The sequence below is a fragment of the Rhinopithecus bieti genome, unplaced genomic scaffold, assembly GCF_001698545.2.
Source record: "Rhinopithecus bieti isolate Rb0 unplaced genomic scaffold, ASM169854v2 scaffold_52883, whole genome shotgun sequence".
Lineage (NCBI taxonomy): Eukaryota > Metazoa > Chordata > Mammalia > Primates > Cercopithecidae > Rhinopithecus > Rhinopithecus bieti.
Window position 1 is genome coordinate 557307 of NW_016820884.1, and position 15387 is coordinate 572693.

At 39.7% G+C, this 15387-nt stretch overlaps 1 protein-coding gene across 13 annotated transcripts in view; it reads right to left on the reverse strand.

Moving 5' to 3' along the window:
• AKAP13 (A-kinase anchoring protein 13) overlaps positions 1–15387 on the reverse strand; it is a 377174-nt gene that overhangs the window by 87008 nt on the left and 274779 nt on the right. For 10 of the 13 annotated variants that reach the window (XM_017860018.1, XM_017860017.1, XM_017860014.1 and 7 more), the window contains 3 exons: positions 13995–14131; positions 4418–4788; positions 3444–3497 (listed from right to left, as the gene is read on the reverse strand). In XM_017860018.1, the coding sequence (XP_017715507.1) occupies positions 3444–3497; positions 4418–4788; positions 13995–14131 (562 nt within the window). The remainder of the gene's footprint in view (positions 1–3443; positions 3498–4417; positions 4789–13994; positions 14132–15387) is intronic. The other 3 variants (XM_017860016.1, XM_017860015.1, XM_017860019.1) reach the window with 1 other exon arrangement.

Here is a 15387-nt window from a genome sequence, read left to right on the forward strand (position 1 = left end):
GCTTATATTTTAATGATAATGAAAATTCCCCAAGATGGAGTTTCACTCTTGTTGCCCAGGCTAGAGTGTAATGGTTCGATCCTGGCTCACCGCAACCTCTGTCTCCCGGGTTCAAGTGATTCTCCTGCTTCAGCCTCCTGAGTAGCTGGGATTACAGGCATGCGCCACCACACCCAGCTAATTTTGCATTTTTAGTAGAGATGGGGTTTCACCATGTTGGTGAGGCTGGTCTTGAACTCCTGACCTCAAGTGATCCACCCACCTCAGCCTCCCAAAGTGCTGGGATTACAGGCTTGAGCCACTGAGCCTGGCCGAAATAAAAATTTTTTAAAAAGGAATTCTATGGCACTAAGTTAGAAATGTATCTTTTTAATTTTAAGTTTGTATCCATTTTACCTGAAAGATTAAAAAAAAATTCCATCTGATCATCTACTTCCTTGAATATCCCAGTAAGGGTGTCTATTCTCAAGTAGCAGGGATGGAAAATGTGGGGTTGGAAATGCTAAGTAAACACCACTAGCTAAAACAATAATCAATTCAAAATATTGTGTGCTCTATAAAGGAAACTGCATGGAAACATCAGGATTTTTATTAACAAAAACTATCATTTAAAAAATACCCTGCTACCTGGGCCATAAAGTTCTAGGTGAGGTGCTTCTGTTTTCTGAGAAGAGATAAAAGCAGAGTTTGTGGACAACAGTAAAACCACTTGGCTCCCTCCAGAATCTTGCAGATGGGAAGGCCTAGCACCAAAAAAAATTAGATATATTGGATATATCTAATAATTCTGTTTTGTTGTCAAGTGGGGTTTTTGGCTGGAGAAAGGAGACAAGGAAAATGGTGGGAGGATGTAAGAGCTACCCCTATGGCTCTTTAAAAAAATCTTTACTGTATCATTTAAAATTAAATAGTATAAAGCATTTTAAATCAGATTAAATTAGTGGTATAAAGCTTACAAGTGCAGAAGCAGAAAGTAAAAATATAGTGGAGACATTTCGCTGTTCTGGTAAGCGGGATGACACTGACACAATTTACTTGTGTGAGAAGATATATATTTTACAAACACACATAAGACTCAGAAGTCTGTTCTTTGACATTATTAAATTTTAAATCGCCAGTTAATAAACAGGCATATTTTTACCTAAATATCCAACTTCTTTTTTTAGAAACAGAATGTGGCACATCAGTAACTGAACATACACTGCCAAACCATCATTCTTAAAAAAAATCTCCTTCTACAGATCTAAATGTTTCTTTACTTTCAGGATATGACAATGATGTGGAATACTGTGAAGAGATTTAACATGAAGAGAATGAAAAATGATAGGGAGGCAGGAAGACAAACATAATAGCTTTTTATTTTTTTTTGAGACTCAGACTCATTCTGTCACCCAGGCTGGAGTGCAGTGGCATGATCTCAGCTCACTGTAACCTCTGCCTCCCGGGTTCAAGCAATTCTTCTGCCTCAGCCTCCTGAGTAGCTGGGATGACAGGCGCGTGCCACCACACCTGGCTAATTTTTGTGCTTTTAGTAGAGATGAGGTTTCACCATGTTTCCCAGGCTGGTCTCAAACTCCTGGGCTCAAGCAATCCATCTGGCTCAGCCTCCCAAAGTGCTGGGATTACAGGCGTGAGCCACTGTGCTCAGCCAAGATGTAACAGCTTTTCTAAGGAACCAGGAAGGCAGCTGCAGATGGTCTACAATGTCTGCCCTTTCTGGTAACAGAAAACTCCTTTCATAATTAAGGATATTTTTGAAAGCATCATCATTTCATCAATTTCTCAATTAGTAGGGGTAATATTTAGCAGTTCTTTGGCTTTGAGATTTGGAAAGTTCTAGATTAAAAAACAACAAATGTCCCTCCCCCTGCCTTATAATACTTGTTGTAATGTTTCAATTTTACAAAATTTTAAATTATACATTCGTTCTTCCTACAAAAGTTAAGTTTCACTAGGGATGAAACTGGCTGGAGTTGTTGACGACAGGCACATCTATACACTAACTCGGACTGCATCCAGCAATCTGTCGTCTCCCACTTTGTCATCAAAGATATGTTTTTAAAAAGCTCATATTGAAGAGCTTTAATAAAGACCCAGACAAATGTACCTCCAAAGAACCTTCTACGGAAGAGCATTTAGTAGAGATGGGGTTAAAACTTGTTTAACAGGCCGGGCGCAGTGGCTCAAGCCTGTAATCCCAGCACTTTGGGAGGCCGAGACGGGTGGATCATGAGGTCAGGAGATCGAGACCATCCTGGCTAACATGGTGAAACCCCGTCTCTACTAAAAAACACTAAAAAACTAGCCAGGCGAGGTGGCGGGCACCTGTAGTCCCAGCTACTCTGGAGGCTGAGGCAGGAGAATGGCGTAAACCCGGGAGGCGGAGCTTGCAGTGAGCTGAGATCCGGCCACTTCACTCCAGCCTGGGCGACAGAGCAAGACTCCGTCTCAAAAAAAAAAAACTTGTTTAACAACTTATTTGCTGGAAGAACAATTTCATAGGAATCATGATTATCTGAAATTCATGAGAACATCTGAATTTAAGCTCAATTTCTTGCCTAAAATCTGGAATTAAAGAAAGCATCCACTTGGAAAAGACAAAGTCGGAAAGGTCACTATTCGCCTACTTCCCAAAAAACAGGTTCAGCTAATAGTTAAAAATACTTCTTTACAAATGCCTCCTAATATGAGAAACTGGCAGTAATATAACCCTAATTTTTGGATTTCTAAACATTTTCTAAACAGTGGAAGAAAAGGTCACTAATGACCTCTAAAGAAAATCCAATGCAAAATTTGAAGCGAATTAGCATTCTGACTAGAAATTACTTCTCAGCTTAAAAATCTTTTATTTTTAGCTTCAAAATATTACCTGACAAATACTAATTAAGGAATTCAAAGGCCAAGAGATGAACTTATGCCTCTGACTTGCTTTAAGAAATGACTACATCCACAATGGAATGGAAAATGCCAGGTGGCCTGGTAATAAAGTCTTTCATTACATTATTAAAGAATGTGTTGACAATATTTCAGAGCCTATATACAAGCACACACACATTCCTGGTTTTTCTTTTGTGGAGAAGAAAAAAATAGTACTCCCTAGGGTCCATTAAATAGGCACGACATAGACAATTCTTCGAACTCTTCTAGAGAAAGCTGGGTGAGACCCTATTATCACAGTCATCTGAACACCAATAAGCACAAAATTGAAAAAATTAAAAATAATTTTTAAAAAAGATAAAATAGGATAAAACTTCAAATTAAAGAAACCATTTCATATAAAATGGACATTGGCAATTAATAAATACCTATATTTTATTTGCCTGAATTAGATGGGACATTACTTAAAAGTAGATGGTCCAATCATGGATTAAGCAGAATGAGATGCTTGTTAGTATACACTCAGAGGTGACATGGTTAGTCCATCAAGTTAACGAACTCTGTACCTTCTCCTATGAATGGGAGGTCTCCTGACAACATCCCCAAGAGCTCGCATTGAACTGAAAATGAATGGTGAAGAGGTCAGTGTTGCAGGTGAAACAAAATGGGATACAAATGCATGAAACATACAGACACCACACTGGGGAGAGAGACACTGCTCAAAGAGAAATGGCACAGGGAAGAGAATGAAGGAATGTGGAATGAGAAAAACATCAGGACAAAAAGGGACAATTTCTGTGGAAGGCTACTTTGCTCCTCCCCTTGCTCCAAGGAGTTAATCAGATGGCAAAAGTTATGAAGTTTATTAAATTATTAAAGAACCAGAAAAAAATTACCAGTCAAAGCTTTAAAGGGGTTTTTCTTAACACTTTAAAATTCAGGTTATACTACATGCAGGTAACACTATAAGAATTAGTCAAATTAATTAAAACCTCACTCTCATTCCATTATCTTCAGAGGTATTAGGACAATGGTCCTAGGTAAGCCTTAGCAATAAATTTAAACGGGAGATCCCATGACATTATGCAGAATGAAAATAAGTAGAGTTCTAGTCTCAGTTCAGTACTAGACTGACTGTAAGACTTCATGTTTGTTTCTTAATTCAAAGCTGACATGAAACTACTGCCTCCAATATTTTCTCATTCATAAGTTTCATTAATGTGGTAAGAAAAAACGTTCCCATTTACTAAACACTCACTATATGACAATCACATTTCACTGTATTATTAAAAATAATAATGAAGGTATTTTACAGATGAGAAAATTAAAGCTTAGAGGGGTCAGGTGACTTGCCCAAGGTCATTTACATGGTAAATTATGGAGCTGGGGTCTGAACACAGATTTTCCTGATTCCAAAGCCTATATTCTTTCTTCTATACTATGGGGTCTCCTAAATTCTTTTACCAACAATAACACAAATCAGAAGCTTCTCAAAAGCAAGCACACACTGAGACACTAAACAAACTGCCTCCCATCTCACCTCCGGTGGTTCATTTCTGCATCGCTGGCTGCATTTTTCCCAGGCCCCCAGCTGTGCCTCCGGAAGGGGGAAAGAGAACGCATGGAGCTCCTCAGGACAGAGCAGTTTGCAGGCACTTCAGTGATACTGTCCATCTCCTCCTCCTCCATGTCACCTGGGTCAACAGGCTCACTCTCACTTTCTCGACCCTCAGCTCCCATCCCATGGCTGTAGAATCCATCAAGGCTTTGCTGATCTCTTGACCTGTTTGGCTTTAAAATCTGGGAGAGAGACACATCACTGCCATGAGAAGAATGTCGGTCCAGTGAAGCCGTGTCATCAGTGGATGAACTGGATCCGGTGATATCACAGGTCAACTGCTCTTCCTCCGGCTGTAATGGAGAGAAAGCACATATGGTTGAAGCCAGCAGGGCCAATCAGATAGCCTCAGTTATTCTAGATCAAGCTAATGGCTTCTCAGTGGGCTCCAGGCAGGCAAGATCATGACTGGCCTCAGAGACTTGTTTTTTTAATAGGATGATCACAGTTGAATTCAAATCTCCCTGGACTCTAGAAAAGAAACAGTCTAGATCTACCCTCTTTTTGTTTGTTTGTTTTTGAGACAGAGTCTTACTCTGTTGCCCAGGCTGGAGTACAGTGGCTCCGTCTCAGCTCACCACAACCTCTGCCTCCCGGATTCAAGAGATTATCCTGCTTCAGCCTCCCAAGTAGCTGGAATTACAGGCATGCACTACCACACCTGGCTAATTTTTGTATTTTTAGTAGAGACAGAGTTTCACCATGCTGGCCAGGCTGGTCTCTAACTCCTGACTTCAAGTGATCCACCCATCTCAGCCTCCCAAAATGCTGGTATTACAGGTGTGAGCCACCCCACCCGGCCTAGGTCTATCCTCTTTATACCTTTTACTAGAGGTACTAGACTAGAAGTACATCATTTTTTCTTTCTTTTCTTTTTTTTCCAATTTGAGACAGGGTCTCACTGTGTCACCCAGGCTGGAGTGCAATGGTGAAATCATGGCTTACTGCAGCCTTGACCTCCTGGACTCAAGCAATCCTCCCACCTCAGCCTCCTGAGTAGCTGGAACTAGAAGCAAGTGCCAGCATGTTCAGCTAATTTTTTGTATGTATTTCTTTAAGACACAGGGTTTTGCCATGTTGCCCAGGATGGTCTTGAACTCCTGGGATCAAGCAATCCTCTTGCCTTGGCTTCCCAAAGTGCTGGGATAAAGGTTTGAGCCACTGTGACCAGCCCATTTTTTTTCTTTCTTTAAGAGGAAAAAGATCAAATTTATGTTAGTTCTTTCAGTCAATATCACCAACTGCAATGAAGGGAATCCATTTGTCTCTGGGTTTTTTTCTATATGAAAACTAAATTCATAATGTGTTAGATTTAATTTTTTTTTTTACAAGCTTTAACTGAAAACAAAGCAGTCTGCTTGGCTACAATAATAATGTGCTGAAATTAACATTCCAAAAGCAACTCTGTGGTTGTTTTTAGTGGCCTTCTGAAAAATGTGGAATAGCTTATGACCCCTCCTAAAGTTTGCCACAAATGCCTAAGTACTTTTACAAATGTCTAAATGGAAGAAAGCTATACATTTTTCTCATTTCACTGAGAACTGGCTGAGTGTTATGAGGCCAAATCATACATTAAATAATCAGTCCTGGCAATGAGGTCTTTGATAAAGTGATGATGCTCTTTCCTGGCTAACCTCTGCCTAATAGGTTCTGTGTAACTTTGTTCTAGTAGCCTGACATTTTCCACTTGTCAAAACATACCTGTGGCCAGGCACGGTGGCTCACGCCTGTAATCCCAGCTACTGGGGAGACTAAGGCAGGAAAATCTCTTGAACCCGAGAGGGAGCAAGGGAGGGAGACACCAGAACACAGAATTTGATGGGTGAGGGCAAGATGAGCTTCATGGTACCCAAAAGACCAAAAGAAGTGTCTAAGATATGCTTGATCATACTTAAGATGTGGGCACTGTCTTAACAGCTATTTCGCACTCTTATGGGATGGGGGCAGGGAACAGGGAAGGGCATTTTGTAATTCTTTTCCCTTTTCACAATATTTTCCTAATTAGCCTACTCAATATTTTAATTAAGGGTAAAAAAACTTATGGTTTTCAAGAAAGAGAAAAAAATTATGAAAATCTTTTGGCTTTGGAATAGAAAACAAGCTCTATACTATAAGGAGGCTCTTTTTAAAGGTTTGACGTAAATAGTTCAAAAGCACACTACCTTCTAAAAGCACCCTTTCTACCTTTTGGGCTTGATCTCACAAGCTAATAAGAAGGCTTTCTTTTTCCAGTTCTGTGGAATCCAGTTTCCTAGATTGTTTTTTAAGTAATGTATGAGATGTGAATGAGAGAGAAGATGCATGGGGATCACCAGACAGATCAAACTGAGGCCCAGATTTTCCAATGGACTCAGGCATGAGCAGCAGAGTCAAGATTTGAACCGAGGCTGATTTCAACTCAAACTGCCCTATTCTGGTATCTCAATCATCTTTTTAAAATCCTGTAAGAACAAGACATTAAAGTCAGTATTAGAAAAGTCCCTTCACTGGGTCACTCTGTAAAATAAAACTATGGTTCACCAAGTAAATTCTAAATTGTGGTAGGTATTATTTTAAAATGAAATAACTGACTATGCTTTTTAAGTGAGTGAGGGACTTGGGGCTTCCTAAGGGGTCCTATTCACGGAGCAACTCTCCATGGACAAGGACAATGTAAATGGTCTTGTGAATGTCTCAGCTTTCTCACTGTACTGGGTTGAATAGTGTCCTCCTCAGATACATGTCCTTCTCAGAATGTGACCTTATTTGGAAAGAGGGTCTTTGCAGATGTAATTAGTTAAGATGAGGTTATACTGGAGTAGGGTGGATCCAAAATGTCCCCAGATCCAATATGAATGGTGTCCTTGCAAGAGGAGAAGAGACACAAAAAGACACACAGGAGAGAATACCACGTGAAGACAGTGCAGCATCTACAACCCAAGGAACACCAAGGACTGTGAACAAGCACCAGAGACTAGGAGAGAGGCCATTTTCTCTCAGAGCCTACAGAAGGAAAGCAGCCCCACTGACACAGTGATTAGGATCTCCAGCCTTCAGAACTGGGACTAAGTAAGTTCCTGTTGTTTAGGGTCACCCCACTTCCAGTAATTTGTTACAGCAGCCCTAGGAAGCTAACATACTCACCCTTAGCTGCCTAAATGTCTAATTCTCAAAATAATATCAAGGGACAAACAGAATGAACATCAATAAAGCAAAATGTGTAAAAAGCCTGCTCTAAAAACACACAAGAAAGGCTTCAAAGCAAACAAAAATGTTGAGTTAAAGTTTCCATTTATTAATTTGTCATACAGCCTTCTTACAAGTTAGCTCTTCTCAGTTTGGAAATAACTCACAGACAGTTGTATAGGTGCTTCTTCACTGGCACCTAATCTTGGAAGGATTTTGCCTTGAAAAAAAGGTCTGCTATCTCTCTGGCACTTTACCAATCTGAAGTTTATAAAGCAACCATCTACCCTTTTGAGAATCATTAAAATAAGGTGGGAAAATCTTTGGTGGCCTATTTATACATATTTTAAAAACAAAGAGCTCTGTCTAGAATATATTCTCAACACAAAGCCTTTCTTCCTAATATGTGCTTTTAACTCTGATCTCACTGAAGCTACATGATTTCTACAGTCTTGTGCATCTGGTAAGAATAAAGTTCACACAGCATAATATTCTTATACTCAGTATTTTTACTGCACTATGCAGCTCTTACTATGAATTGGTGGTTATTACTTGAAAAAGGAAAACAAAACATTACTGGTGAAAATGTAAAATGGTACAACCACTTGGGAAAAGATCTGTTTCGTAGCAAATTAAACCTATACCTACCATATAATCTAACAATTTGAATTCTAGGTATTTACTCAAGAGAAATGATATTATTTAGATTCCATTTATACGAAGTTCTGAAACAGAGAAAACTAATCTGTGGTGGGAAAACAATTAAGACAGCTGTTGCCTTGAGAGGGTGTGAATGCAGACTGACTGAGAAAAGACATGAGGCAACTCCAAAGCAATGCTTATAGTCTGTATCCTGTTGCAGGCTGGGTACAAAGGTGAATGAAGGCTTCTATCAAAAGTCACCGATGGGTGCTCACTTTGATAGCACATATACTAAATTGGGACGATGCACAGAAGATTACCATGGCCTCTGTGCAAGGATGATGCACACATTCGTGAAGCAGTCATTAAAGTTTTTTTTAAAAGTCACTGACTGGTACCCTCAAGATTGTACATTTCACTGTATATAAATTTTACCAAAAAACCCAATCAGCCTATAAACAAATATTGAATTCTAAGTGTTCAGAGGTGAAGTATATTGATATCTGTAACTTACCTCAAAGAATTTAGGCAAACTGGGTGGACAGACGGATGGACAGATACATAGTTACATAACAGAGCAAAAACAATTAAAAGTTAATTGTAGGATCTAAGTAGTGGGTATATGGGTGTTCACTGTACAATTCTCCAAATGTTCTATATGCTTCAATATTTTCTTAATAAAATGTTGGGGAAAATGCCTGACTGGCTTTCTCAGCCAGAGTTACATTATACAGGTATGGACACATAAGTGTATACAGAGGTATAAACATTATATACATAGAATTACAAAAACTGCTGCATACTTTATATCTTGTTACTATACTTAAAGAAATCATGCTTAATACTGCCAAAATACTAGTCCTTTAATCTCCATTTATTCCCAAATATTTATTATTATTATTTATAATAATACACAAGGCACTCTACTATGGACCTTGGAAAACAACAGTTCACATTTTAAACACCTAACACACGCCAACCACTTAATCCATTTATGTTCAATATTTTAAGAAAAGTACCTGATTACAAGCATTACCACTGGTTCACAGTTTTAAATTTGTAATAATTTCAGCACTTGTGCATAGGCAATTGTAGTTTTCTTTCTTTCTTTTTTTTTTTTTGAGATGGAATATCACTCTGTCGCCCAGGCTGGAGTACGGTGGCACGATCTCAGCTCACTGCAACCTCCACCTCCCAGGTTCAAGCAATTCTTCTGCCTTAGTCTCCCGAGTAGCTGGGATTACAGGTGCCTGCCACCATGCCCAGCTAATTTTTGTATTTTTAGTAGAGATGGGGTTTCACCATGTTGGCCAGGCTGGTCTTGAACTCCTGACTGCCAGTGATCCGCCTGCCTCGGCCTCTCAAAGTGCTGGGATTACAGGCATAAGCCACCACGCCCAGCTGCAACTGTAGTTTTCTTAATTAGGATTCTGTAAATACATTTACTTTTATTTATTTTTAAGACAGTGTCTCCCTCTGTTGCCCAGGCTGGAGTGCAGTTGCACAATTACAGCTCATTGCAGCATTGAACTTTAAGGTCCAAGTGATCCTCTCGCCTCTGCCTCCCAAGTAGCTGGGACTACAGACGTGTGCCACCATGCCTGGCTAATTTTTAAATTTTTTAGTAGAGACAGGTTCTCACTTTGTTGCCCAGGCTAGTCTCAATCTCCTGGACTCAAGCAGTCCTTCCACTTCAGCCTCCCAAAGTGTTGGGATTACAAGTGTGAACCAGCGTGCCTGGCTTACATTTACTTTTATCTCAAAAAGGTTTTTTGGGTTTTTTTTTTAAGTAATTTTTTTGGCTTGGGGTCAAGGACCCGAGAAAACTACAACACATTAAAGAAGGATGTTCCCTTTAGGTTTTGTATCTTACATAATTCATTTTGATTTTTTAAAAATCAATTGTAGATACATCTTCTAACTAACCTGGGGAAAAAAATACATGGAAGGGCTTTGATTTACCTCTCTTTGGGAAGAGAAGCAGCAACTATTAATATTTCCTGTAGACTTTAATTACCCTTTTGGATAGTAGAGTGGCCTAGATCATTATATTTTATAATCGTACTAGTGCCAAAAAGAATCCTAGGATTTCTTTTCACTTTAAAAACAAAATCTAAATTTTATGCTGTTGATTAAAGACCTTAGGAACTCATACATATTCATGAGAATAAACATGAAGCTCATAACACTCACTAAAAAGTCATTTACCAGGAGGCATACTGAATGGAAAGACAGGGTTAAGGTATAAAGGTCACAACAAACATTACGGGCTGTTAAAGACCTCTGTGATGCCAGAGCCACACAAATGGCTGAAGGAAGTGACCTCATGTACCACTCATGGTTCACAGAAAAAGATGTTGCAATCTCTTGCCTACAGATTATTTTTTAGAGAAGGAGAAGAGGGTTAGAACCTGGGAACAAACTGCAAGACATTTTGATATTTTGCATAGCACCCTCTGCGGATGACCACTAAGGACGACTTTTAAGGAAGCAGCTGATGGCCTATCTGCCAGTGCCACACTTTTATTTAATCACTGGCTATTAGAGCAGGTTTGGAGAGGTTGAGAATAAAATAAAAAATGAATGGATTTTAGAGTCAGGCCTAGATGCAAACCTCAAGCTGGCTGCTCACCCACTAAATAATTTTGGATACATTTCTTTACCCATCAGTGCCTCTATTTCCTCAAGAGCATAAAACCACCTACTCATCAGGGTTGATGGGCAACAAACTGAGATCAAATATTTTAAAAATTTAGTTCAGTACCTGTCAATATTAGTTTATCTCTCTCCTTTTTGTAAGTCAGCCCTTGGTTTCATTAATGCTAGAGCAAACATTTATTGCAAAACCTCTCCTGGTCACAGGCTACTTTGGTAGAGCAAAAACACTAAGAGAAAAATCCTCCCCATCTCTTCTCAGGCCATTTAGACATTCTCAAGCACGCATGAAGAGGTAAAAGTGAACCTGCCGTTTCTGGTTTTCCCTAAGTAGTCTGGTATAAAATGTAGGTGTTATTTACTTATTTATTTTTGAGACAGGGTCTTGCTCTGTCGCCCAGTCTGGAATGTAGTGGCGCCATCATGGTTCACTGCAGCCTTAACCTCCTGGACTTAAGTGATCCTCCCACCTCAGCCTCCCGAATAGCTGGGACCACAGGTGTGCACCACCATGTCCGGCTAATTTTTGTATTTTTTTGTAGAGACAAGTCCCATTATGTTGGTTCGGGCTGATCTCAAACTCCTTGACTCAAGTGATCCTCCTGCCTTAGCCTCCCCAAATGCTAAGATCCTCCATGCCTGGCCTCCTTCAACTTTAAAAAATTATGTCTGTCTAGTATTCTTGGAAAAAAAAAAAAAAAAAACTCCCAAATCTAGCGCAGGTCATTTATATGAGCAATTTCGTAAATGGTTCTGGGAAACTAAGAAGGAGAAATATAGAAAATTCTAATTATCCTTAGCTAGGAAAACCATTCAGTTAAGTGACCAGAAGTAACTTTGAGTCTGCAGAGATGGTAATATTCAGGTACAAGCTGTCATGCACCTAGGAGGTTGCAAGCAAGTGTTTCTTAATGAAGACACTTCAGTTTTTTAAAAAAACTTTTTACATTAAAATTTTCAAACATATATAAATGTTTAACAAATATCTGTATATCCATGACCTAGTTTCAGTGATTATCAATGATCCCATTTTAAAGCTGGAACTTAGAGATACTACCTGTTTATCTCAGTATGTTTTTAGCGACACATATCTTCAGAATGGTATTCTCCTTACGGGGAATAGAATTCCTTACAATTAAAACCTCAAAGTCACAGTGGAAATTACCTAAACTCTGATATTATAAAATAAAATAAAATATAAAATAAAATAAAACTATTGATTTCTCTATTCCTAAGTAAAAGAGAAAGGCAGATCTTCTAAATGTGGAGTTTTACTTCATAGAATTTTGGTCAAGTCACTATGAGTAACAATGATAGAAATCCTTAAGGTTGCATCATATTAAATAAGTCTTTCCAAGGAACTTGGGAAGACAATGTGCTCAAGATAAAAATACTGTATAGAAGTTACAAGAATAGGCCAGGTGTGGTGGCTCATTTTGGCCTTAGGGAAGGCCAAAAATGAAAGGAAGGTACACAGGGTACATTCACAGAGGCACTGATATGCTCCTGATTCCCAAATCTTTAGGTCTCTATTCTTGTAACTTATCTTTTTTTATTTTATTTTTATTTTTGAGACAGAGTTTCAGTCCTGTTGCCCAGGTTGGAGTGCAGTGGTGCAATCTCGGCTCGCTTTAGCCTCCACCTCCTGGGTTCAAGCAATCCTCCTGCCTCAGCCTCCCAAGTAGCTGAGATTACAGGCACACGCCACCATGCCCAGCTAATTTTTTTTATATGTTTAGTAGAGATGGGTTTTCACCATTTCCAGACTGGTCTCGAACTCCTGACCTCAAGTGATCCACCGTGGCCTCCCAAAGTGCTGGGATTACATGCATGAGCCACCACACCTGGCCTATTCTTGTAACTTCTACACAGCATCATTCACCATCTTGGACAACTTAATCATCCACTAACACAACTGCCCTCACCACTTCTCTGAGCTCATTATAAAACTAGAAGGAACCGCCTTGGTAGATGCAACAGTGTTTCTGCCTCTTCACCTCCTTACCATTAAGAAAACCACTTGTGGCATATAATTGAGTAGCATTTGCCATCTCTGCTGTGGGAAAGCCCTCTATTCTTCTCAGAGGAACAAAACAGAACTTGCTGCAACTAGAAACAAACATAAGCAAAAGAAAGCAAACTGCCCCCATTCCCCACCTCCCTTAGACAGTCTCAAATTATATGCAAACGTGAGGTGATTCATGTGGAAGGGCTCCATCGCAGAGATCTAGAAAGTTCCAATTAAGCAGGCTAGATGACGATAAGTGGTATGACCACACTCAACAGGAAGCTTCAGGCCTAAACACATTAACCAGAAATGACTCTACAGCTGGTTTATACATATGACATCATATAGTCTGAGCTGCGGTCCTTGCTGCCCACTGAGAAGTGTTTACTGTCATCTGACTTAATTAATTCTAAAGGAACTTCCATTTCTTTTGACTCCTATGTGAGCTTCAAAATCTGCATTTAACTAGCCACAATTTCACATTAAATCACTTTGGCCAATGCTTTTTTCTTTCCCTTTTTTTTTTTTTTTTTGCTTTTAGAGACAGAGTCTCGTTCTGCCGCCCAGGTTGGAGTTCAGTGGCGCGAACTTGACTTACTGCAACTTCTGCCTCCTGGGTTCAAGTGAGCACCTCCAGCTAATTTTTATATTTTTAGTAGAGACGGGGTTTCACCATGTTGGCCAGGCTGGTCTCAAACTCCTGACCTCATGGGGTCCACCCACCTCAGCCTCCTAAAGTGTTGGGATTACAGGCATGAGCCACCATGCCCAGCCCAATGCCTTTTTCTAAACCCTGGTAATCTGGCGTTTCCGTCTCCAAGAGAACATTTACACGCCTCTCAGAGTGAGTGAGGCCCTACAAGGCTAGCTGGATCACAACTTACTAGCAGGAGTTACATATTTAGGGAAAAAACATGTCTTGGGAAGACAATGAGCACAAGAGGGGAAAAAAGTGGAAAAGAGTTTGGGAAACCCAAATAGGAACACGAAAGCCATGGGACAAAAATGAAAGGAAGGTTCACACAATACCTTTGGGAAGATGATGCTGTCCATGTCATCACTGGGTGAATGAAAGAGGTCAGAATCACTCCCAGATTCTCTTTTAAGTACACCTTGTTTTGAGGTGCACACTCTGCCCAGTCTAACATCCAGGAAGTTCTCACATTCTGAAAAAGAGAATTTATTCACCAATATTGAAAATAAAACAAAAAACAAAAGAACCACTTCCTTTTCACCCCAGCAACCAGTCTTTTAAATCTCTCTCTCACTCTTTTCTTTTCCTTTCCTTCTTGTTTATTTTTTTTTCAATATCAAAAAGCTATAAAGGACACAGTCTAATTAGTAGTTCTGCTACTCCAATTCTAGGTTGATATAGCTCCTACAGGACAATCATGCATCTACCATGTTTATATTAGGTACAGAAAGATGAAAGGATGATTTAGAAGCATATTCTACTTCTATTTAGATACCTGAACGGTAATGTTTTCCTCGTAGTAGTTAGGGAATTTTTTTTCTTTTGTCTTCAAAATCCAAAGTCTTTTACTAGCAACTATGTGATGCGGTTTGTTTTAAACTTACAGGTTCTACTGAGTAATAACAGAAATATAATTTAACTTTTCTTACCATAAATAGCTCTTAAATTGGGGGCATAATGTGCCAAAGTGGAAAAATATATCATTTAGAATCTGTTTTCAGTTCAATAACTAGAACAGGGACCCTGGCAAGCCAGAGGGAGGGGTCTGTGACAGAAATACTACCTTGGTATATGGAGGGAGCCTAAAAACTTAGTAGCTTGAAATAAGCAAGATACTCTCTCTTATTAACTTTGCTTTTTTGTTTTGTGTTGTTTATTTTTAGATAGGTTTTCGTTCTGTTGCCCAGCCTGTAGTGCAGTGGCATGATCTCAGCTCACTTCAACCTCTGCCTCCTGGGCTCAAGCAATCCTCACACCTTACCCTCCCAAGTAGCTGGGACTGCAGGCACATGCCACCAAGCCCGGTTTATTTTTTGTAAAGATGGGGTTTTGGCATGTTGCCCAGGCTATTAACTTTGTAAACAAAAGTGACATGTGACTGGGTACTATACGGTTAAAGGGATTTGTAGATGGTGAAACCAAGAACCCAAGTCCATTACTGAGTGGATATGAGCTTCCTTCAAGAAGTTTTTGCAACCTCCGCCTCCCAGGTTCAAGCGATTCTCCTGCTTCAGCCTCTTGAGTAGCTGGGACTACAGGCATGTGTCACCATGCTTGGCTAATTTTTTTTTTTTTTGTATTTTTAGTAGAAATGAGGTTTCACCGTGTTAGCCAGGATGGTCTCCATCTCCTGACTTTGTGATCCACCTGCCTCAGCCTCCCAAAGTGCTGGGATTACAGGCGTGAGCCAATGGGCCTGGCCCTAAGAAGTTCTAAAGATAAAGTCAT